Source organism: Rattus norvegicus, chromosome 8 (genome assembly GCF_021556685.1).
Source record: "Rattus norvegicus strain SHRSP/BbbUtx chromosome 8, alternate assembly SHRSP_T2T, whole genome shotgun sequence".
Classification (NCBI taxonomy): Eukaryota; Metazoa; Chordata; class Mammalia; order Rodentia; family Muridae; genus Rattus; species Rattus norvegicus.
In genome coordinates, this window is record NC_141541.1 from 130,305,927 (window position 1) to 130,330,315 (window position 24,389).

At 41.0% G+C, this 24,389-nt stretch overlaps 2 protein-coding genes and 1 pseudogene across 4 annotated transcripts in view; 1 reads left to right on the forward strand and 2 right to left on the reverse strand.

Moving 5' to 3' along the window:
* Window positions 4,966-5,567, reverse strand: Rpl7-ps3 (ribosomal protein L7, pseudogene 3; annotated as a pseudogene).
* On the reverse strand, window positions 8,174-18,885 carry RGD1311745 (similar to RIKEN cDNA 1110059G10). 2 transcript variants are annotated; one of them, XM_087561589.1, is made up of 4 exons: window positions 18,718-18,885; window positions 14,865-15,031; window positions 9,294-9,438; window positions 8,174-8,662 (listed from the first exon to the last, which is right to left on the reverse strand). In XM_087561589.1, exons 2-4 carry the CDS (start codon window positions 14,934-14,936, stop codon window positions 8,448-8,450), a joined length of 432 nt encoding a protein of 143 aa, XP_087417715.1. In that variant the 5' UTR covers window positions 14,937-15,031; window positions 18,718-18,885; the 3' UTR covers window positions 8,174-8,447. The 2 variants fall into 2 exon arrangements, with proteins under 2 accessions (XP_087417715.1, NP_001008330.1); NM_001008329.1 differs by lacking the exons at window positions 14,865-15,031; window positions 18,718-18,885 and adding an exon at window positions 11,384-11,529 and having other exon boundaries at window positions 8,176-8,662.
* Kif15 (kinesin family member 15) overlaps window positions 11,640-24,389 on the forward strand; it is a 71,036-nt gene continuing 58,286 nt past the window's right edge. The window contains exons 1-4 of one of the 2 annotated variants that reach the window (XR_015626761.1): window positions 11,640-11,719; window positions 19,290-19,332; window positions 20,008-20,191; window positions 24,282-24,358. Coding sequence is in view for 1 of the 2 variants with exons in the window: in NM_181635.2 (NP_853666.1) it covers window positions 11,701-11,719; window positions 19,290-19,332; window positions 20,008-20,191; window positions 24,282-24,358 (323 nt within the window). In the remaining variant the exon portion in view is untranslated. 2 annotated transcript variants of the gene reach the window in all.

The following is a 24,389-nucleotide window of genomic DNA, read 5'->3' on the forward strand; positions in this document are numbered from 1 at the left end:
ATAATATATTTTCCTTTCAGATGTTGGCCAGCCTCTCAGCGCCTGCTCCCTGTGGGGTGGACTTTTTCACCATTTCCCGGAAATGCCAGTTTTCTTTTGTGGTGTGGCCGCCTGTTGACCTCCATTGCAGACAGCATGGCCTTCTCCCTTCTTCATATTCATTTACTTTCTCTAGGCAGCTGCTGAGATCTATAGCTAACTGGTCCATTGTTGTTGTTTTTTCTTATGCTCTCATAACATTGTTCTCAAGTTTCCCTCTGAGTCTGTCTCCAAATTCTTTTATTAATGTGACTAAAACCCCCCAAAAGGGGGGTTTCCCCAGTAACAGTTTCCCCAGTAACAGTCCTCCCACAAAATAAGTAAATGTAATTTAAAACTAATATTAAGATTCCTTGAGGAGACAAATCCTCTCTGGTTCACAACTACACCTTAGGCTCCTTTCCTGAGAAGGATAAACATTACCTGAGTAAACGGGAAATGTAACGCAAGCAGCTTCCAAAACTATAGAAATGACAGAACCTGCTGGCTGCCTGGATAGTCACCATAGACTCCTCTGCAACCTTGGAGCACCTTCAGCCTACTGGCCCGGAATATCTGACAGGTTTATCCGTGAAGCAGGAATATTGAAGCACTTGCCCACCTTGTCTTGGCAAAGCTCAGTGTTTGACTTCCTTCATGTCCTGCTTGACCATGGTTTGGACAGCAGGCTGTGAGCAGTTGAGGCAAGGGCAGCTTTTTTGCCCGGTGGCTAGCTTGCCACATTTTAATCAAACTCCACGTGGGTGTTCTTCGATGCCCATCATCGTCTTTGAAGTTGAGCGGGGATGCTTCCAGGAGCTGATGTGTCTCACAGTCACAAAAAACCTTTTACTAGTAAAACATCTTATTTTTAAAAGATTTATTTATTATATGTGAGTACACTATAGTCTTTAGACACACCAGAAGAAGGCATCAGATCTCATTACAGATGGTTGTGAGCCACAATGTGGTTGCTGGAATTTGAACTCAGAGCCTCTAGAAAAACAGTCAGTGCTCTTAACCACTGAGCCATCTCTCCAGCCCCTATTAAACCATCTTAAATGCCATATACTGTAGTATATATAGTATATATATAGTATTTAAAGACTAAGGTATATATGGATAGGCAAATGTTGCTTGTTTCTAGCTACTTGCTATCTGATTAAATGTGAAAATATAGAAAGCTAAATAAAGCTTGCTTTTGTAATAAACTAAACGTACCTACCAAGACTACAAGTTTGATCACTAATTTGCATTTCCAAGTTACCTTAAATAGTTTGTAATAGCTTTCAAGAACTAGAACTTTATATTACATTTTTAAATGAGTTGAAACATATACAGTATATATAATCTTAAATTTCTATAATATACAGTAATCTATATCAAAATAAAATATTTGGCTTGTTGCTAGTTTAAAAGTAGATTCAATAATCTACCCTTTTAACTTATTCCTATATCCGCCCTTTTTTTCATTTCATTCCCTCTGTGCCTTTCCCCCCTAATACTAGTTAGAAAGGGATAGAAGAAAGATCCCTGAATATAAACTCCTTTACTTCGTTTTTCTGACCAAGACCATTATCAACTTGTGACCACCCTCACCCCCTAAAATCTGTCACCCATCGAATGACCAAAAAATTACACATTCCAGTTCTTGTGTTCTCTTAGAATTGCTTTCTGCTTTCTGGGGGCAATGCCATCTTGGGATCCCTAAGAAAATTGTGATAATGACCAAGGCCTGGGAGAGCTAGCTGTACCATTTGTTGTCCAGTCTCTGGGTAACGAGAAAGTGCAGGTCTTAAAGTTTAAAAAGCACAATGTAATCTATCTCTGGAAGTCTGTCTTCCTTTCTGTTCATTAAGCATAGCTTTTAAAGTACGATCAGCTCTTTCTATACCTGCTTGTCCTGTAGGATTGTGTGGTATACCTGTAACATGCAAAAAACTGCTTTGTTATTTTTTATAACAAAATCACAAGTGTTTGACTTACAAAACGGAGTCTTAGGAGCCAGGAGCCTGTTGGTTAGCTCAGAGAGGCTGAGAAAGCACCCAGCTGAGCTTCCTCCTCAACCCACGTCCCAGAAGGAAAAAAGAAAATAAACCCTTCTCTGCCTGCCTTAAAATGCCTTTCGAATTCACTGTTTCTAATTCTACTTTCTGTGCATCTCTTTACCCGTCCTCCTGACTTCCTCTTCTCTGTGGCGTTTCCCTGTGTTCCTGTGCCGACGGGTTGTTGCTCTGCCTCTTGGTCTGTGCTTGATTTTATTCCATTTTGTTTACAATAAACAGAAAGCTCTTGCGTTAAAGGTGCGAGCAAGGACTGAGCTACACCACAGCCACAGACAGGGTTTTCCAGTTTACAGTCTTGGACTTCACTTTGTGAACGCTAATCCCCACAGAATGTTACCTGACTCTCCCATCACCTACCACTGGTTGAATGCTAAGCTTAGTCTGCTGCATTCATCTTTAGAAGACCATGTAGCAGACCCCTTTCTAGGTCTTGCGAGGGAGGATCTGTAGGACCCTAGTAGTCTTTTCTTAATCTTAAAAACCTCAATGAGACACAGCTCTGGGTTGGGAGGTGAATAGGACCAAGTTGTCCGTGTACTGTGGCAGGCTCATCGAGTTCTTCAGGCCTTGTCTTATCTTTCCCTCAAAATAGTGTTGTCATGTCTTCATTATGGTTACGCAGATATTTTTTGATGGATATTTGATCAGTATTATATACAAAAATACATTGCATTAAGTTTTGCAACTTACTTTTTTGTGAGTCAACAGTTGGATAAAGACACTTGTGTTTGATCATTGGTACCCTCATAATGGTGGATGGAGAGGATCACCACCAGGTAGTTCTCCTGTGATATTGATACACACACACACACACACACACACACACACACACACACACACGCACACACGCACACGATGATGATGATGATTATGATGGTGACAAAGGCTATTTTATTCTATTTAGTATATATTTATTTTGGCTTTAATGAAACAGAGCCTCTTTATTTAGCCCCGGCCATCCTGGAAGTTGCTCTGGCTAACCTCAAATTCAGAGAGTCACCTGTCTCTGCCTCCCAAGTGCTGGGATTAAAGACAAGCGCTACCACCACTTGGAGAGAACAACAATTTAAACATTATTTTCACTGGTTTTTAATTTTATTTTTCTCACATTCACGTGTGTATGGGTACATGTGTATGAGGGTGTTTGTGGACATGTATGTGTATAGATGTGGAGGTTAGGACAATTTCCAGTGTTATTTCTCAGACTTTCCACTTTGGTGTTTGGCTTTTTGGTTTTAATATTTATTTGTATGCTTGAGTACACTATCTGCATATACACATGTATGCCAGAAGAGAGCATCAGATCACATAGATGGTTGTGAGCCACCATGTGGTTACTGGGAATGGAACTCAGAACCTCTGGAAGAGAGGCCAGGTGCCCTTAACCACTGAGCCATCTCCCCAGCCCCTTAGTTTTAAATTTTAAACAGCAGCCTATGCTCTGTTAAAGTGGGCCTATAGAAAAACTTAAAACAACATTGAATTTGTACTGTATCAAGAGGAATTCCATAGTCACTGTCCAGGATCACTGCTAGCCTGTGAATGTGGGTGAAGGAGAAAATACCAGCCTTACCATGAGACTGTTGTCTTGTGATGATTTTGATTATATTAACTGACTTTTTTTTAAACATTATTACATGGTGCACACTCATTGATCTGAGCATTCCAGTTCCCTTAATCTTTTATCAGGACGAAGCAAAACAATGCTGCTCTGACTTGTACCTTCAAATATTTGTGTGACTGGTGAGCATAATTTTTATCTGACCCTGCTACTTTTGTAGTCAGCTGTAATTTATGAACTTAGAAGGCTACATGCCAGCCCTGCTTTTCACTGTCACCTGAGAGGTGTCGTAAGAGAGCTTTGCTTTCACAGGCAGCACCACTTACTTGTTTTTCTGATTGTATTTCCCACTTTTTCCTCTCTTATGAGCAGGGCCCTCTGGTTTCCAAACCTGACGTCTTTTCTGATCAAAACAAAGAGATTTGTGATGCTGCAGATGCAGGAAACCAAGGTGGAAGAGACCCTTGTCTAGGCGAGCGAACAGTCTGTACAAAGTAATCATAATAATAGCTAACAAGAGGGCTATGGGAACATTTTAAAGGCGCTCAGCGAAGCTCGGGGAGTGATTTGCAGTCTTTTGGGACATTGGAAACGGGGCCAGTTGAGCATCTCTATAGCTACCCTCACCTCAAACTCATTTCCCCCCCTCTCATCTGTGGCATGACCTGCTTTACATCAGTATTAGCTCGTGAGGTAGTTTTCCATTTATCTCCATTAACTATGATTCTCTGGTAAGCACATTCCCTTGAAGATCTGTTTCAGATACTGAGCCCCAGGACAGTGTGTACTGAAGGTTCAATGCCACTCTTCCCCCTGTGTATGAGCTACTCACTGATTACTTCTATTTCAGTTTGGAAGAAACACGCTGATCCAGAGGAGGTATTTCTCAGGTCGATTCACCAGAAATACCAGTGAGGAAATGACAGAGAATTAGTACCAGGATTTTATGTTTGAAGATAAATAGACATGTGAAGACATGGAGGAAAACACCTCAGGAGAGAGTCTGAGAGTCTGAGAATTCACACGTTTCTTTTCATAAACAGTCAAATCTCATACAAGATCAGAGAGCTCATAGTGGAGATAAACCTCATAAATGTGGGAAGACCTTCCAAGCAAAGAAACCTCGTACAGCATTAGAGACTTTATCCATGAAAGGAATGCTGTCAATGTAAGGACTGTGGCAAAGTCTTTTGTCAGAACCTGTTTCTTAATAAATGAATTCATGCCAGAGAAAAGCTGTATAAATGTTGGGAATGGGACAAAGCCCTTCCTGAAAGTACCCCACTTAGTAAACACCAGAGAATTCACACAGGGGAGAAACCATGCAGATGATGCCAAACTTACCAAGAGATCGAGCAATAAGGAGTTATCTGTCAAGGCAATGCGCTCTTTATTGATTTTGCCATAGCCTTGCTTGTAGATGAGCTCATTTACTGACTTCAGGTTGGGGTACCCCCATGCAATGCACGCTTCCACAGTCCTCAGCATGTTAACTGAAGCCTTGTTGAGCTTCGCAAAGGTGCCATGGAGGATCTGCCGAGGACGAAGCAGCTGCAGCACCTTGCGCACCTTTGGGCTCACTCCATTGATACCTCGGAGTCTGGTGACAAAGGCCAAGGCTGGTTCTGCAGGCATAGACGTTCCCAGCTCTCCTTGCGGTCCTAGCCATGCGAATCTCAGTCCGGTACATCTGTCTGCACTCCTTGTGAGAGTGCTTTGCCTTCTCACAGATGAGCTTCCTCGTTGCCTTTCGCAGTGTCTTCCTCAGGCACTTCACCTTCAACTCTGCGAAATTTCTTCGCTTTTTCTCAAGGGTGTCTGACTCAGCGGGAACCTTTTTCTTCTTAAGGGTTCCTGGCGCAGCGGCAACCTTCTTTTCCTTCTCTGGTACAGCCTCCATGGTTCCAGCCGGAAAAAGAGAGGTTGTCAATGCTTCTTATTGTCAGATGTCTTCATAGATTACTCCGCTTTGACCCCCACAACAGTTCTATGAAACCTGGTGCTATTTCTGTGTTTAAAACGGAAGAAGCAAGCTTAGATGATCAAGTGACTCGCTCAAATCCACACAGCATCTGGAATTTGAGTCCAGACACCAGCTTTCCTGTTAACGTTTTGAAAAGATTGCAAATGAGTAAAATGCTTGGGATTCTTCAGTTGGCTCTGACAGGTGAGAAAATATACATCTCAGGACTGTCACAGGGAAAATAAATGTGGCCGGGTTGAAGTAGGAATGACCTCCATGTTCCCTTCAGTAGCACATTTCTTTATATGGGAAGAAGACATGCGGGACCATTTCTGGAGCTGGGACATCCATGTAGACCCTCATCCTCCCTGCTCCACTTGAGGAACCAGATGAAGCCACCTGGCTTCCCAGAACGGTGCAGGAGGTGGTTCTTTAATCTCAGAGTCACGGTATGGCAGCACTGGCTGTTGGCTGTTGCTTTCCTGATGATCCAATCCCATCCCCGTGTTGGTGGCCTCAAGCTCCGTCACTTGGGCTCGAGGAAAGCAGAGGGAGACAAATGCTTCAGCCTGTCTGAGGTTAGCTACACTCAACATCCCCTTCACACACACACACACACACACACACACACACACACACACACACACACACACACAATTTAAAATAAAATAGTTTTTTAAAAAATGGTGTCAGAGCTGGGCAGTGGTGCTAATCCTAGCACTTGGGAGTCAGAGGAAGGAAGTTCTCTATTTGAGGCCAGCTTTGTCTACAGAGTGAATTCCATAACAGCCAGGGCTACACAGAGAAACCCTGGGTTTTTGTTGTTGTTGTTGTTTTGTTTTGTTTTGTTTTGTTTTGTTTTTAGCCAGGCATGGTGATATATGTCTTTAATTCCAGCACTCAGAGCGCAGAGGTACGTGGATATTTTGAGTTCCAGGTTATACAGGTCTACATAGTGAGTTCTAGGCCAGTCAGTGATACACAGTGAGCCCTTGTCACAGGTTTTAAATAAATTATTGAAAAACAGTGGAACTGTTTGTTACGTGAAGAGGTTGGGTTTTTTTTGTAGTTGTTTTGGTTTGTCTTTTTTGGCTGAGTTTTTCCCTTTTTTTTCATTTTTTATTGGTTATGTTGTTTACATTTCAAATGTTATGCCCCCTTCCCAGTTCCCCCCCCCACAAGCCCCTCCTTCTCCTCCCTGCCTCTCTGAGGGTGCTCCCCAACCCGCCCTGCCTCAGTGTTCTAGCATTCCCATATCCTGAGTCATAGAGCCTCCACGGGAGGCTCCCCTCCCAGTGACGCCAGATAAGGCAATCTTCATGCTACACATCTAGCTGGAGTCATGGGTTCCCCCTTGTGTACTCTGGTTGGTGGTTTAGTCCCTGGGAGACTTGGATGGGGGGGTCTGGTTGGTTAATGGGGTTGCAAACCCCTTCAGCTCCTATAGTTCTTGCCTTAACTTCTCCATTGGGGTCCCCGCACTCAAGTCAGATGTTTGGCTGCATACATCACATCTGTATTGGTCAGGGTCTGGCAGAGCCTCTCAGGGGACAGATCTAGCAGGCTCCTGTCAGTAAGCACTTCTTGGTATCAGAAATAGTGTCTGGGTTTGGTGTCTGCAAATGGGATGGATCCTTAGGTGGGGCAGTCTAATTATGCTGTGGTATTGATTTTTTTTTTCTGTTTTTCTTAACTGTTTAAGAATAAATGAAGATTTCCACAGCAGATGTTTTCAGAATGCTAAATTGTGAAGCAATCGCTGACTCACTGTTTCTGAGTACATTTAAGTAGAGGAGTTGCAGTTTGTAGGTTTCCTTGTGTGCACATGGAAGACCTTGCATGCCACTGTTGCACAGGGGCCATACAAACTCTTAAATCATGAAAATGCTGGTATGTGTGCTGCTCAAGTAAGCATCTCACTTTGTAACCCTGACTGGTCTAGAACTCACTACATAGAGTAGGTGGGCCTTGATCTTCCTCTTGCCTTTGTTTCCCATGTGCTGGGGTTATAGGTTACTATACCTGGCTTGCAAAGGTATTTTTAACCAGGTCATGCCTTTTAACCAGGCCATGCCTTTATCCAATGTACGGCTTTACTAATGAGGAATATACAGCGGAGGCCCAGGAAGTAACTGTTTGAAAGGATTACAAAGATTAGGAGATGTGGCTTTATTGGAGGAAGTGTGTTACTGAGGGTGGGCTTTGAGGTTTCAGAAGCCCAATCAGTCTCTCTCTCCCTCTCTCCATCCAAAGCCCCTGCACCCCACATCCTGCTTGTGGATCAGGATGTATCTCTGAGGAATATGTCCTTCTCTAGCACCAAACCAGTTGTGCTGCCGTGCTTCCTGCCCTGATGACAATGGGCCAAGTTGAAACTGTGAGCAAGCCCGCAATTAAATGCCTTCTTTTATAAGAGCTGCCATGCCATGGTGTCTCTCCTCAGCAAGAGAACAGTGACTAAGACAGATCTATTTATGAAATTCTCTGTAAGCCTTTCATGTTAGATTTTGAAATAAATACTTCAGAAAATTCTACAAATGTAATTAAGAAGCAGGACAAAGAACATATATAACAATCTCAGTTTTGTTTTAAAAAGCAATATACATATATACATACCATAGGTGGGAGGTAATAAAATGTTAGCAGTAGTGAGTGTCTGGTATTTCCAAACAGAGGGGCAGTGATGGACGGGTTTATTTCATGAAACCATTTCCTATATTTCTGAATTTTTCTGTAACGAAGCTGAAGTACTAGTGCTTGAAGATAGAAGAAAAGTAATATTTTAAAAATCACCCCGTTACCAAGGTCCACAAGGAAACCAAGTCCACAGTGTCTATATTTACTCATTTTCATCTTCACTGCCAAAGGAAAGGAGGCTGCTATTTTTTATTTGTTTTTGTGAGTTCTTTCTAACTGGACTTTGCTTGTTTACATCATCTTCATTTGTTTTCTTCTTTTTGGAGCTTGCTGTTAGGCCCGAACACTTCTCATCTGAGGAACGTTTAACTGGTTTTCGATACATGATTCTTCCGTCAGCTGGAGGTGGTTCTTCATCTGTGACCAAAAAGAGAAATTGAAGCATTTTTTTCTCATTATTTTGCTGTTAACAAAGAGTCAAACGGCAAGAGAATCTTATTCTGTACTTAACGATGTCCTTGAATCAATTTAGTCTGGTCTTCTTAGTGCTTTTAGTTATGCCCCACCCAACACATGCAGTCACTCAATAAAATCTCACTAAAGTTTTCCATAATTGTTAGTCCCCATCTGATTACAGTGAAGATAAAGAGGCCTGAATTTAGGCCTCATGCATGCTAAGAAGGTGCTTTACTACTAAGCTTTATTCCCAGCTCATCAGGTTGTATTCTGAATTGCTTGAACCATAGTATTTCTCCATTAAACAATGTAACAGATGTCCAGGAATAATACAAGTAACACTATGTAACACTGAATACTTTAAGCACTAATTAATTAATTACAAAGATCACTGTTGACTGGTTGGCCTGTTTTAGTAACAGGACACTTTATACAGTGCACTAAGGTCGGTCTGCTTATTGTCTATTGAGATATAGAGGTGAAATCACTTGCTCAAGGTTACACATCTGGTACAAAAGCCAATGCTTGAACCAAAGGCTTTCTTCAAACAATTTTATTCAATTAAAAAAAATCAGGTTATTTTAGATCATACCTGCTTTGGCAGCCTTTATTTCTGCTTTAATTTTCATGACTTCTTCAGCTGTGAGGTCTCCCTTTTTTAAAACCACTACTTGAGGCTGTTCATCTTCTTTGTCGCTTTCATTGCCGTCCTCATCTGGAAGCTGAGGCTGGATTTTCTACAGAAAATGTAAATGTAATGTTTAGGTTGATAATCTTCAACCAAACACTGTCACTGTGAGCAGCTGTGATTATTAAAGTAAAATGGGCTGGGCAGTCGTGGTGCATGCCTTTAATCCCAGCACTTGGGAGATAGAGGCAGGTCTCTGAGTTTGAGGCTAGCCTGGTCTTCAGAGTGAGTTCCAGAACAGCCAAGACTACAAAGAGAAACCCTGTGTTAAAAACAAAACAAACAAACAAAACAAGAACAAAAGGAAAATGGGTAACTATCCTTAAAATGAATAGAAAATAAATTTTTAATTAGCTTCAAAGAATATATTTTCACTACACCAGAAAACAGATCTACTTGCCAATTACCCTGAAAAACTTCTCCAGTGGGATTCATTTCTATCTAGCTTATTCAGGGAGGTGCTACATCATCTTGCTTCTTTGTTGGTAATTAATATTTTTCATTTCTGTCTTGTCTGGATTTGATCAAAAAAACAAAAAAACAAAACAACAACAAAAAAACCCAACAACCCCACCTCACCATCTAAGCCAAAGTAAAGAAGAAAACAAGTAAATTATATTTTCCCCTACCTCTGCTCATTTAATAAACTAATGGCTTCAGCTTTGTAGACATCTTTGTTTGTTTTTCAATACAGGGTTTCTCTGTTTAGCTTTGATTGTCCTGCAACTCTATCTGTAGACCAGGCTGGTCTGGAAGTCAGAGATCTCCCTGCTTCTTCGTCCTGAGATCTAGGATCCAAAGGCATGTGTCACCACTGCCCTGCAGATACCTTATCAGCTGCTTTTCAGGAACACACAAATAGTTATGTAAAAGGTTTTGTGTATAAACAATACTGTACATGATTGTTTAACTTTTGAAGTTTACCAAACAGAAACCCTGTACTCACTGTACAATTATATTTTATCAGCTAAATATATTTTTCTTTAAAAAAAGATTTATTTATTTATTATAGACAAGTACATTGTAGCTATCTTCAGACACACCTAAAGAAGGCATCAGATCTCATTACAGATGGTTGTGAGCCACCATGTGGTTGCTGGGATTTGAAGAGCAGTCACTGCTCTAAACCACCGAGCCATCACTCCAGCCCTAAATCAGAATTTTCAAAAGCTAGGCTCCATAAAATTCCCTACTTTTTAACTGAAAAAGAAAAAAGTTTTTGCATAAATACTTTGAGATAAATACAGAATTACTTTATTTTTCAAGCTACTGTCTAATATTTAATTTTGGGCAGTCATCTTATGTGGAATACCCTGCATGATTTGGCCTTTGCCCACTACTATTCATATCACTTTCACACCTTCTAGAGTCTAGATGCTTAACTACGTTTGAGTACTTAACAGTCCACTATAAGTACATTCATATCTGCCTTCTTTGTCTCTCAAACTGTGTCTAGGAAGCCCCAGGCCATCTCTTACTCACGTACCTAGCCCTCAAAACTAACGAGTCCCTAAAAGCGCTCCTGAAGATAACTGCATGTCTCTTGTGTGACATATGCATAGGTGGAGGCAGCAAGAACGACATTGTGTTTTCAATGTTATCTTTATTAGATAAACTCCTTTGAGAAGTATTGTTTCATTTTCCTATTTTGAGACGCACAGCCTGGAAAACAGCAGGGATTCTACTAGTCTAGGATGATTGCCCCAAAGACTCCAGATTCGAGAATCATTTAATCAAGTGCCTTCAGTCTCCTTATCGGAAAAAGGAGACGACGCTGTCAATCACCTTGCTCAGGTAAAGTGAGATCCGCAAGCGAGAAAGAAAGGGCAGGAAAGCTGTCTAGACCAGGTACTAAGGGATAGGTAGTTTTCAAGAACAGCAGTCTGCAGGTTAAGAACTCCCTGAGTGAGGGACCCGTCAGTTACACAGGCACCGAGGAGCCGGAAGTGGTTTGTAGACACAGGGTTTGATACCGGCGACTCCCGCGGGCTCACCTTGGTCTCTACGGTGGGCCCCTCCCTGTAGCCGACTCGCTCTTTGAAGCGGGACAGGAAGGCGGGCTCTGCGGGCCGCACATACGACACCTGGTTCCGCTTGCTCATGGTAATTCTGATAAACAGCACTCGCCACTCTTGGCCGGGTCCAAAGTGTCGGTCGCCCGCGCCGACTTCTGACGTGTACCGTGTCCGTGACGTCATCCGAACACGCCCAAGAGGCGTGGTTCGTGGGCGGCGCCAAGTTCAAATCTGCGGCCATCTTGGCGGGAGGATTCTGGCGGTCCTGGCGTAAGCGAATCTCGGCAGAGGTCGCCATGGCTCCTGGCTGCAAATGTAAGTTGCGAGCCTGCCTGGTGAGCCCATCGCCGCTGGCAGATGCCGGTGCTACGGGGCGTCACCCCTTAGGATGCCCCGCGAGGGCGATGGCGGCGCGCGTGGTGGGAACCTGAGTTCCTCACGGAGCTTGGGTCCACCCCCCCCCCCGCCCTCCTCGGCTACACCCTACACCCGCGCGCTCTTCTCTGTGCTGTGGACCCTGCCTGCTGTTTTGTTTTCCTGCTGTCTTCCAATGTCCTGAGGACGACCCTTGCACTCTGCACTTGCTACTTGATTACACATTTCTGACCTTCTTGAAGGGAACGAATTTGTGTTCTCTTCGGTGCCCTAACCTCAGAGGAGGGAACTTTAAAGCGAATGGCAACGATCTCTTTACAGTAGTGTTCCCATTCTTCATCCAAGACTTCATGAATTCCTGAAACCAGAATTGTACCTTAGTACAGAAGCCTATAGATAACTCTTCGCTATAAATTAAGTATACAAAGGTTAGCTAATATACGGCAGTTATAGTAATATACAGTAATAGTTATTTGAAAGTGGTCTATGACATAGTGTCTTATTGCACTCGTCTTTACTTTATCCTATGGGATGCTATGGTGTCTACTTGCTGAGAGAAATGCTGTGGACCGTGGGACAGTTAGTATCCAAAAGTCACTTGAATACAAGCGTCGTAATGTAGCCACTTGGTCTGATAACAAAAGGCTGAGATTGTTCGGAGAGAGTAGTATTTATAGTGTCTATAAGGACCTGGCTAAAGAGAATTGTGTAGCATGAGGCTTCATTATGCCACTGAGAATAGAAGGCTGTTTAAGGCCAGCCTTTATATTGAGACCTTGTTTCAAAAAAAAAAAAAGATTTAGAAATTGTTTCATTCTGAATTTTCTATTTACTTGTTTTAGACTGTGGTTGATGGCTGAGGAAAAAACATAAAAGAAGTGCAGATTATGAGTAGACTAATATATATATTCTTAATCTGTTTTCATCCCAAAGAGACTAATCTCCCCACCTCCACTGTATATAAGTGCCCCCTCTTATATTGCCTAATACTATAAATTATCTTCTTATATTATTTTTAATTATTGTGTGTGTATGTGCATGTGTATGCGCATATGCACATGTATGTGTATATGTGTGTGCGGGTATGAATGTTGCTTGTATGTAGGTGTACACACATGGGCGAAGATACCCTTGGAGTGGTTGGATACTCTAGGGCTGGCATTATGGGTGATTATGAGCCTCTGAATATGGGTGCTGGCATCTGTTTTTGTTTGTTTGTTGTTAGGCTGATTATAAGATTTGAGAATAAGATGAGATGCTTGAGAAAATTGTGAAATTACACATTTGAATTTTACAATAGTGTTCATATTTGTACCTCTTTGTTAATTGCAATTTTTCTTGTCGTGGTGACTGTTGTGAAACTTTGTGTCTCTGGCATCCATGATTAGCTGTATCTATTCTTGAAGCTCGTGTACATGGTACATATATTCTTTTTCTTGTCATGGTGACTGTTGTGAAACTTGGTGCCTGTGGCATCCATGATAGGCAGCAGCAACTGTCAGTGCTGTTTAGTGTTGCAGTAGGTAAGCATGTTACAGTTTGCTTTCCCTGAGATTGCCGTTTAGTTCTCTCTCTTTGAACTTGGGTTTCTAAGTTGAATTATCATGAATAATCGTGAATAGCAATAAACATGTTTTTAGGCAGTCATATAAATGACCTCAAAGTTGAGAAGAATTTACAGTGAATGTATACAGAGGATTTCCTTGCAGTATTACAATTTTATGATAGCCATATAGTAAGACTTTATACGTTAGTCAGCCTTGGGTCAGCAGGTAGTATAAATGGCTGATGGTAGGACATATGAATCTAGAAGGCCTGCGTTCAAGTCCTAGAATTTCTCAATACATCTTTTCAGGTTTCAGTTGACCAGAACTTCCTACTTCTCTGAAATTTGTTTGCTTATTTTGTTTGTCTGTTGAGACAAGATCTCTCTGTGTAGTCCTTGACGTCTGGTACTTGGTTTACAAACCAGGCTGGCCTCTAACTCTGAGATCCTCCTTCTTCTGACTCTAAAGTGATGAGTTTTAAGGCATGCGCTGCACACAGCCCTCCTCCCTGAAATTCTTCACTGTTGGGGTGGAGGGCTAAATGTTTTCTTTTGTGACTCTTTGTAACTCAACAAAACATGTACATATAGGCCTGTTTGTTGGGGTAGCATTTTGTATACTGTGAAGGTGTGTCCTGTGTCTCCTTTCCTGCCTCGCTATAGGACATCAGCTCCTTTATTAAAGCCAATCAGAGAATGCCTTAGGCAAGTGAGGAAGGACAAAGACACACTTTTACACAGCATACAAAAAGATTATCCCAACATCTCCCCCTTTAATATCTGATCACTTAAGGAGATCTCTGGAGATCCAGAGCTTGTTCTCTTCCTGCTCTTCTCTAGTTTTTGTCTCACAGACTCTAGCTGCATTTACTTTCCCAAACTCTGAACCATTTCTCCTCAACTCAGCCAGATAAGGAAGCTCTCTGTGGACTCTCCTACCTTCACTGTGGCTTGTGATCCAAGGGCTCACTGCCTTTGTTTCCTTCTCTTAGAATCGCTTTACTTTGTTGTCATCTGTTGTCCAGTGTTGAGAACTTGTTGTATATTTTTGGTCCAGTTTCCTAATTTATGACAAGTAAGTAAATCAAACCCTTGCTACTCCATCATGGCTGACTGATGATTGAAATCAATTTGAAATTGAAATCAAATAGAAACCAAATTGAAATTGATTGAACTTCTTCTGTTCATAAGGACAAGCAAAAACATGAGCTCATAACACAAGACTGTTATATAACACACACACACACACACACACACACACACACACTGTTTTTTTCACCAGCTTGTGAAGAGTGCTGTAGGTGTGGGGTGGGGGTTTGGAGGGTTTGTCTGTTCTCTGCTGCTCAGGTGTTGGTTTAAGGTGAAAGTATAATCTCCAGAAATCAGGTTCTGTGTGACAGACATTTTGTTTTTAATTTTTGTGTGGCAAAACGGAAACCTTGTTATAGTCCTAATCTTGATCATCAGAGAGATTGTGTGCTCACTGTGGACCAGGCACTCCTTTAGGTATGCCTTATAAAGTGGAAGAACAATACTTACTATAATAGAAACAATAATAGGTTCTTTGAAGATGAACAGAGCCAAGACAGGGCACTGAGAAATACAGTGCATGAGGTGGGGTAGCAAAGAGGCTGGCAGTTCGTGTCTGTAGGCTCCACAATCCGCTCATCTGTACACAGGAAACATTTCAGACAAAATACATCCACCTGGGTAGAATATGCACAGAATTGTTTTCTTATCATTCTCTAAATAATAAAACTGCTTACTCGATAACATCTATACCATATTAGGAATTATAAGTAATCTGGAAATCTTTTAACGTATACAAGAGGATGTGTATGGAATGACAACCATTTTATATAAGGGAGTTAAACATCCATAGATTTGTTTGGTATCTGGAGACCTGAAGTAAACCTTCTGTTGGTAACAAGGGATTATACATGCTGTTACATAGTGTGGTTATGGAATGCCTTATTTAGAAGATATTTGAGAGCTGGAAAGATGACTTTATTTGGTTAAGACACCTTCCATCAAGCCTGACTACCTGAGTTCCATGCCCAGGACCCACAAAGTAGAAAGAAAGAACAGACTCCTGTAACCTGTCCTCTGACCCTCTGTATACACACAAAATAAATGATTACATAGATAAAATTAGAGAAAAATTTAATAGGTTAAATTTTTAAAAATTATGTTTTTCCTTCATATATGTATGTGTATCTCTGTGTTGAAATGACATGCTCCCTTTCTGAATGGATTTTCAGTTTTCTTCAGTAGATGTTTCTTTGTTTGCTCTTTGCCTTTTTAGAAGCATTTTTAGAGGTGTTATTCCCCGATGCCGGGTTCATCAGTTTCCAGACTGCGGTCACACTGCCACTCTAGAAGCCCATCTCTAACCTCTTTATTTTGCCCCTCTTTCTGCCTGCTAGGTTAACATAATTGATGGGGCTAGAGCAGTAAAGAAGGAGACTTGTAATAGCTCCCATAAAAAAATAATTGTTTATTCCGTGGTGTTGGCAGTGGATTTTGAACCTAGAATTAAGTATTTACTGAAAGATTATATATGAAGAGTGAGGAAAAATGGAGTTGTGGCGGTGCCAGCCCTGGCAGGTCTTTTTTCTTGTTTGATTCTTCTTGAGACAGCGGAGGGCGAAGAGCATAGGCTGGGGTAAGACTTGATATTAGGGTTGCTGTATAATAATAAAATGTTTTCCCATCTTAAATCTAAGTCATTTAGCTGTGTAGCTAACCTGCCTGTCTGAGTTCTTCTGGCAGGAGAAGCTGTTTAGCATCATCCTAAAACAGCAGGAGATTAAAAGTAAAGTAGCCTTTGATCCTTCTCCACAGGAATTGGGAGGCTCTAGCCCTCAGCCTGCTAGTGGAGTCTCAGGAAGAAAAAGTGACAGAAAAGTAACTTAGCAATTATTTTGAAGTTGTAAAAAATTTCCTATGAAAGTTCTCTAAGAAAAGGGAGAAAGGGGCTTGTACGAAAAAGGGGGATAAGGGTCTAAGAAAAAAGGGGATAAGCGGAATCTAAGAAAAGTGGCATAAGGAGAAAGCAGGAAAAGAGGGCTAAGAAGTGAGAGTGCGCTTTGTCCTCAGTACTTATACATCTTTCAGAATACATGATCACATGGTAAAACGTTCACAAATTTACACATAAATTCAAGTCATAAATAAGTTTACAACAGAGAATGTTTACATGCATATCCATTAGGAGTAATTATCTGGCTAAACATTCATCACCTGTTACCACTTTGCAAGTGTATGGAGAGTTAAAGTCATAACTTATGTGACCAAGGTATTAGTGAACTTTTGTATAGATAAACCAAATCGATATTTTATCTCCTGTTCTAGCACCTGTGGTGAATCGTTAGTTCCCTTTTTATGACCTTTGGTTAATGGTTTTACAACCTCTTGGGATGTTCTCTAAGTTGCAGAATGCCTGCTTACTATCTCAAACCTATATCTCATAACACTGAAGACTGGCAGAGTTTGTAGTTTTGACATCAGAAAGGACTTAATAGTATTATTGAAAGAGCTTAATAATGACTATAAATTTAGGAATTCCTCTAGGGTCATCATTAAGGATTAAGAAATCTATTTATCTACATAACATCACTACAAGACAGTACATCTTCGTTGTTCTGCAGAGATCTGCTCAAGTAGACGGGCTAATACCTAGTGATCGCTGTATGTTTAATAATAAAAGGAAAAGCATATTAATAGCAGGAATCTTTCCTAAGATTCATTCTTCCTGGGCCTTGCCTACCAGAGCCAAATCCACCATAGATTATAAGCCAAGGTGGGCCATCTCAGGAAGATCACCTGCTAGCTATTAGCTTCTCCTATGATGGCTCCTGACAGAGTTGCTTTTAGGACTAGAGCGATGGCTCTGACAGATCTAATGGGCTAGTGTTGGCCACCAGTCTCTAGTGTGCCAACTGAATAGGCATGTGATAGTGAAAATCTAAGAAAAGACCTAATTCAATATGACCTTATAGGACCTCAAACAGGTCTGGTGACTCCCAAGTCTCAGTTTGCAGTCCTAACATTAAATTTAGCTTTCACTAGAGAGTAACAGGTACTTATAACCAAGTCAAAGTCTGGTTCCATCCATTGGCCCATCACTGCCTGAGTTCCAGCCGGTCCTACAGGCTGTTGTGACCACAGCTAGGATTCTGGAGTCTCTTTGGAGGCATAGAGCTTCAGATGTTCTTCCCTTTTCCCAGCATGAGACTCTCAGGAACATTTTAAGATTTTAGAGGATGGAGGGAAAGAGGAAGACCATTGTTCCAGTAATCTGATAGTAGAAGTGTCTGTGATTGTAGAGTAAGACTGGATTCTGTGGTTTTAGGCCTGAGAAACAAGAAAGATAGAGTTGTCATTTGCTGAAATGAAGAAGTTTCAGGGCACTTACATCTGTACCCTCTGCCTGTCTTTCTGTCTTGCAAAAGAAATTAAGAGAATAGAATTTGGTAAAGAATACTGATATAAAAAAAAGAATACTGATATATTTATAATTTGACCAAGATATGTATTGTAAAGGAGAAGAGCCTAATTTTCTTCCCATTGTGTCTTGGCAGTAGTGAGATTTATAGCTGGGAGACCCAGAGTGCAAGATATGTAGATTTAGCTGTGAGATAGTTTCATGGATCCTTTCCTTGTTGAGTAGATGGGACCTCAGGTTTCTGCCATTGTCTTTATTCCCACTTTCACAGGTTGTCTCCATTTTCACATTGTGAAGAGCACAGGTGTCTAGGATGTAGAACACTTCTGTTCTATAGCTCCAGCTATTCTGTCTCAGCATGGGATCATGGTTATAGTGGCATATTTACAATGGGAGAGAGGACTCGGGAAAAGCATATTAGTAGCAGGAGTCTTTCCAAAAGTGAATTTCTCCTGGGCCTTGCCTACCAGAGCAAACTCCATTGTAGATTATAATCCAAGACAGACCATCTCAGGATGGTCACCTGCTAATATTTAATAATAGTTTTGGATACATTGTTTGAAACATTACCTACCTAAAATCAACGTGAGATTATTAAGTATGTAGTTTTAGTCCCAGGATTCTGGAGACAGAGGGATGAATTTCTGTGAGTTTGTGGTCAATCAGAGCTAGTGAGACACTGTCTAATTAATGAATCAACTTGGAAATCTTCAATATATACCTAGCATTTAAACTTGAGAGACCAAATATTGTCACCAATATAATGGGCTGAAAGGATGGGGAGGAGAATTGAGACCAAGGCCTAGGTGTGGATATCAGGGAATTGAGAATGTTGAGAGGCAGTGGAAGCAACTAAAGAAATGGTTTCCACAATGAAGCTTTTTTTCCTTTTTTGGTCACCCAGCCTAGGACTTTGTACTTAGCACATAATGTAGTTATAATTACCTTTAAAGATCTTGTTTAAGAAATGGCACACAGAAGAAAGGTGATACAGATGGTAAAGAATTTACCCAGATCACAAAAGATATGCATAGGAATTCTTCAGATACACTGTAAGAAGTCAGCAGGTTAGCTCCCTAGACGAGTTTCTGAGAGGAGACCAAGGGATCTGAGAATGTTGAGGGGCAGTGGAAGCAACTAAAGAAATGGTTTCCATAGTGACGCTTTTTCCCCTTTGTTGGTCACCCAGCCTACGACTACAAGTTTTATAGTAGTTGAGGGGGAAGTGACTTAGTCTTGTGCCGTTTGTTTAGGTTCCATATTGGAAGATGTGAGCAGGAATCTCACTGTCTTATCAACTAGTAAAATGTACAATATGAATACATTTTCTTAGGACTGGCCATTTGTTCTGGTACATTGTTAGTCATGAGCTGGCTCCAGATGTCTCTGTAAGATATGGCAAGTTACTGAGGTCAGGCTCCAAAGGCTTGTGGCCTGAGTGCTGTGGTGAGGATTTCTGCATTTATTTTTGTCCTTTTATTCTTATAGATCTTTTATCTTTTTTTTTTTTTTTCTAGCTGAGTTACGGAATGTGACAAATTCTCATTCTAACCAGCCAAGGTAAGAAAGTCTTGCTGATGAGCATGGAAAAATTAGGATATAGTCTGCCTGCCTGCCTGCCTTCCTTCCTCCCTTCCTTCCTTCCTTCTTTCCCTCCTTCCTTCCTTCCTTTCTAAGAGAAACACCAAAAGAGGGCATCAGATCATATTACAGATGGTTGTGAGTCACCATGTGGTTGCTGGGAATTGAACTTAGGACCTCTGGAAGAGCAGCAGTCAGTGGTCTTAACTGCTGAACCATCTCTAGCCCCCAATATAGTATTTCTAAGATAACTGTTTAGTATGGTCAGAGATGCTTATTTAAAAATTTTAGCTTGTATTCAACCAGCTAGAATTAGAGGAAAATCACATACTTCCCCATACCGTCCCAATTCCCAGTGAAGACATGGAGTGGAGTGGGAATTCTTTGCAGAGACTTGTAGTACTAGGAAGAGGGAAATGACAGAAAGCAGTGTGTGGAGCTCCTTGATTTATTTACAGTATAGGTTTGCGATGATATCTCCTAGGAAGTAAATCTGTACAGGTTGTGAGCTTTGTGAAGACTTAAAAGGGGTAAATCAGTGGAGTCGGTCTGGCACTTGGACTCATTATAGAAATGTCACAGGCGACTTGAAATTCTGGTTATTTTACAACTTCTTTCCCCAGGAAATTTACCTGTACTTTGTTTTGATCTTAGTAACGAAGATGATGCCATCAAAGTTTTTGTGCGGATTCGCCCTGCTGAAGAGGGCGCTAGGTCAGCTGATGGAGAGCAGAGCCTCTGCTTGTCTGTGCTCTCCCAGACTGCTCTCCGGCTGCACTCCAACCCAGACCCCAAGACCTTTGTATTCGATTATGTTGCAGGCATGGACACCACTCAGGTACTGGGCACTGAAAACTTGTTCTTCCAATTGAAATATATAATGTAGGGGTTCAATTTGTCACTTTTCAGTTTGGTAGATTTCAGGTAAGAAAGCTAAAACACTCCATAAATATTTTTAATCTAATTTTATTTAGGAATTGTCTTTGTTCTTCAAACTTTGTCCTAGAATCACACAGACCTGCTTTAATGTTTCTTTTTATACACACCAGTGAAGATAAATGAAGACTTCAGAAGCATCTAAACAATCACTAGTAGAGGACTTTGTCGTTTAAGGATTTAAGGAGACTGACTATGGGTCAGTGAAGATCGCTCAGTGGGTAAAGTCACCTGATGCATAGGTCTCACTAGCTGAGGTCAAACCCCAGAACCCACATAAAGGTTGGAAGAGAAAACTTACTCCCTACAGTTGTCTTCTGACCTCTGTCTCTGTGCTTGGCTCCATACAGTCACAATTTTTAAAAAGATTACTATTATGTAAGTAATTGCTTCCTATTTAAGGCCTGTTTAATTAAGATCTAATACCACTGTCTAACAGAACTCTCTGAATTGATGGAAATACTTAGTATTTGGCCTGTTTAAATAACCTCTGACCATTCAGTAATTTAAATTTAAACTAATTAAGACTAAATTAAATTTAGGTTTGGTTCCTTGGGTGCATTAGCCATACATGACACTTAACATTTGTAATATGGATAATATGTTGAATGAACGAAGTTAAAGAGTTGCATAGGTCTTTATTTTTTCCTTTGAAATAGGGTCTTATGTATCCCAGACTAGCCTGCATTACACCGTGTAGCCGTAGATGACCTCAGACTTCAGATCTGCTTGCTTCTAAAACCAGAGTGCTGAGATTATAGTCATGTACCACGATGCCTGCCTGATATATATACCATGCTGGGGATTGAATCCAGGGCTTTGTGTACAAGGCAAGCACTCTGCTGAATGAACTCCATCCCCCAGCCCCTCACAGGCCTTTACTATACACATAAGATTGATTTGTTTCATAAAATTTTTAGATCTTTTTTCTTTTCAACTAGAAAATTGCTAGTCAATAGAAATATAAAATGAGTTACACTTATCATTTAAAAATATCTTTTTCATTTGTTTGTTTAGTTGGTTAGTTAGTTTTGAGACAGGGTTTTTCTGTGTGTAGTCCTGGCTGTCCTGGAACTTAGAGATCCTCCTGCCTCGGCCTCCCAAGTCCTGGGATTAAAGGTGTGTGTTACTACCACCTGGCTGAAACTGGACTTTTAGGGTTGCTGGAAATGACAATGGCAAATATGCTTCGATCAAGAAGAATCTAGTAATCTGTCCCTTCCTTCCACTCTGTTCTATCAAGACCCCAGTCATATTCAAGGTGGGTCTTCCCCCATTCAGTTGCATACACACATCCCATTCATCTCTGAAAGACAGGCAAAGTAGCCTGTGTCTGTAAGCCCAGCACTTAGAAGCCAAAGGCAGAAGGATTAAGGACAGCTTCAGCTACATAACCAGTTCCAGGAATACAAGTTACCTTATTCCAAAACCTAAAATATCTTCATAGACATGAAAGACCCCCAGAGTGGGGAGAACCTCACTCAAGTCTTGGGATGACGCGACCCCCCCAAGAACTCACACAAGACCGTCCTTTTTGTAATCACATGAGGTTTATCGATAGCAACCAGTGCACTGGGGTCGGGACACGTATCCCACGCAGGGGCAATGGAGTTCGACCCCGAGAGGCTGGAAGAAGAGGTATTTAAAGGGAGAAACCACAACCTGAGGGGGCAGGGATGGCGTCATTGGAAAGTGTGTAGAATAACAGTGAAAAATCACAAGGAGAAACTCTCTGTTCCCCAAGATTGTTTCCTAGGAGAAGCTGTCTCCTACTTCTCAGATTGTTTAACTTCATGATCTGCTTGTTCCTAGGAGAAGTTGCTTCCTGCTTCTCAAGATTGTTCTCTAAGATTTATGGTCAGCTAGCTTCTGGGAGAAAGCTGTTGAGCTGGCCAGTGTAATTACCCATTCTATAGCCCTAGGAGAGGCTTCTTGGAACATACAATTCTGGGGCCTAACCTGTTTTATTTTTTCTTCTGCTCTAAACTTTGTGTCTAGGGGGGCAACTTTAAAACTTTTACCTTTCAGACACAGTGGGGGAGGCGGCGGGGGTGGGGGGAGGAGGAAGGGGGAAAGAAACCAGTAAAATGAATCATGGTCATACAAATTATTTAACTCCGCATGTCCAAAATACCACTTTAATATGTAATTAATGTAAACTATTATTAAGATCTTTTTCCTTCTTGACTCTGTCTTCTAAATCTCCCATATAATTTACACTTATACAATATCTCTATTTAGAGTAGTAATCTACATTAGGCTCTCAATAGCCACACATAGCTTATGGACAGTGTAGATTTAAGAATTCTTTTGTTGTTCATAAATTGTGTCTACCTAAATAAATAAAAATACTTTCAGTACAAACTGGCGACAAAATAAGTGAAGAAAATAGAGAGCTGTGGAGTTTCTGCTAACACACTGAATATTTGTATATAATATATAAAGTTCTGTCTGAAATTTAGATGAATGCATTTAAATTTTTTTAGTTTGTTTTTTTTTTTCCCCTTGGAGACAGGGTTTCTTTGTGTAGCCCTGGCTATCCTGGAACTCTCTTTGTAGACCAGGCTGCCCTTCCAAGTGCTGGGATTAAAGGTGTGTACCATCACACCTGGCTAGATTTATTTTATATGTATTGAGTGTTTTGCCTGCACATATGTTTGCATGTGCATGTGCATGCCTGGTGTCCTTGGAAGTCAGAAGAGGTGTCAGATGCTCTGGAACTGGAGTTATGGGTGGTTGTGAATCACTGTGTCGGTTCTGGGAATCAAACCCAGGTCCTACACAAGAGCAATGAGTGCTCTTAATCACTGTGCTAACTCTCCAGCCCCACATGCATTACAAAAACCATTGCATTATTTATATGTATGAGTGTTTTGCCTGCATATATGTTTGTGCACCACATGTGTACCTGGTACCTTACATGTGTACCTGGTACCTTCTAAGGCTAAGAGGGGGTATCAGATCCCTTAGAACTAGAGTTACAAACAGCTTTGAGTCTGCTATATGGGTTCTGAGATTCGAACTCGGGTCTTCTGGAAGAAGAGCAGCCAGCAGTGCTCCTAACCACTGAGCTATCTCCAGTCATCTGCCTGCATTTTTCCCCCCTGAGACAGTTATTATGTAACTCTTGCTATTCAGGAACTTACGATGTAATCCAGGCTGGCCTTGAACTCCTGCCTGCCTGCCTCTGCCTTTCAAGTGCTGTAGTTAAAGGCATTTATCTCCACTTTTCTTTTCTTTTTTTTTAAGAGAATTTTTTTACTAAAAAAAAATTAAAATGACTGGGAGATAGCATAGGCATTAAGTATTAAGGACCCTCTCAATCCCTACATCCTATGAGTAAACAAAGCCAGGTTTGGTGGCCTACACTTGTAATCACAGTGGTCAAAAGACAGAGACAGGGATCACTGGGACTCACTAGTCAGCCCACCTAATCTACTTGTTAAGTAGACTTCATCTCAAAATGAAAACAAGTTAAAAAAAAAAAAAAAAACAACAACAACCCTACACTGTATAGCATCTGAACAATAGCCCAGGTGTCATTTGTCATTTGCACCACCCCATACATATGTACACATACATATCTGTTCATATATATATATATATATTCAAGAAATTAAAATACATTTGTAAACAATATCAGTACTTTAAAAATAGTAAAGCTGTTACAGAAATTGATAAGGTTAAAACAATGAAGCTGACACTGTTAGGTTTCTCAGATGCTGTCAGGTGGTCAGGTTTGTGACCTCTCCCTGGTCATGACGCTCCAAAGCAGCAGAGCCATGCTCTAAATCTGATCATACTGGGTATTAGTGGACCTAGTGATATTTGTAATTTTACCTTTTATCATCTTATATGGTTTAGCCATTTTCCTGAATTAGATGCAACCTTTAAGTAATCATAGGTCTTAAAGTCTAAGCACTTAGTTTTTATTATATGAGATATAGGCTAGAAGTATTTTTATTTAACATGTTTGGTGCTTATGTTTATAGGAGTCTGTATTTTCAACAGTGGCTAAAAGCATTGTGGAGTCTTGCATGAGTGGTTACAACGGGACCATCTTTGCATAGTAAGTTGTTAACTCTCTTTATAAAAGTATA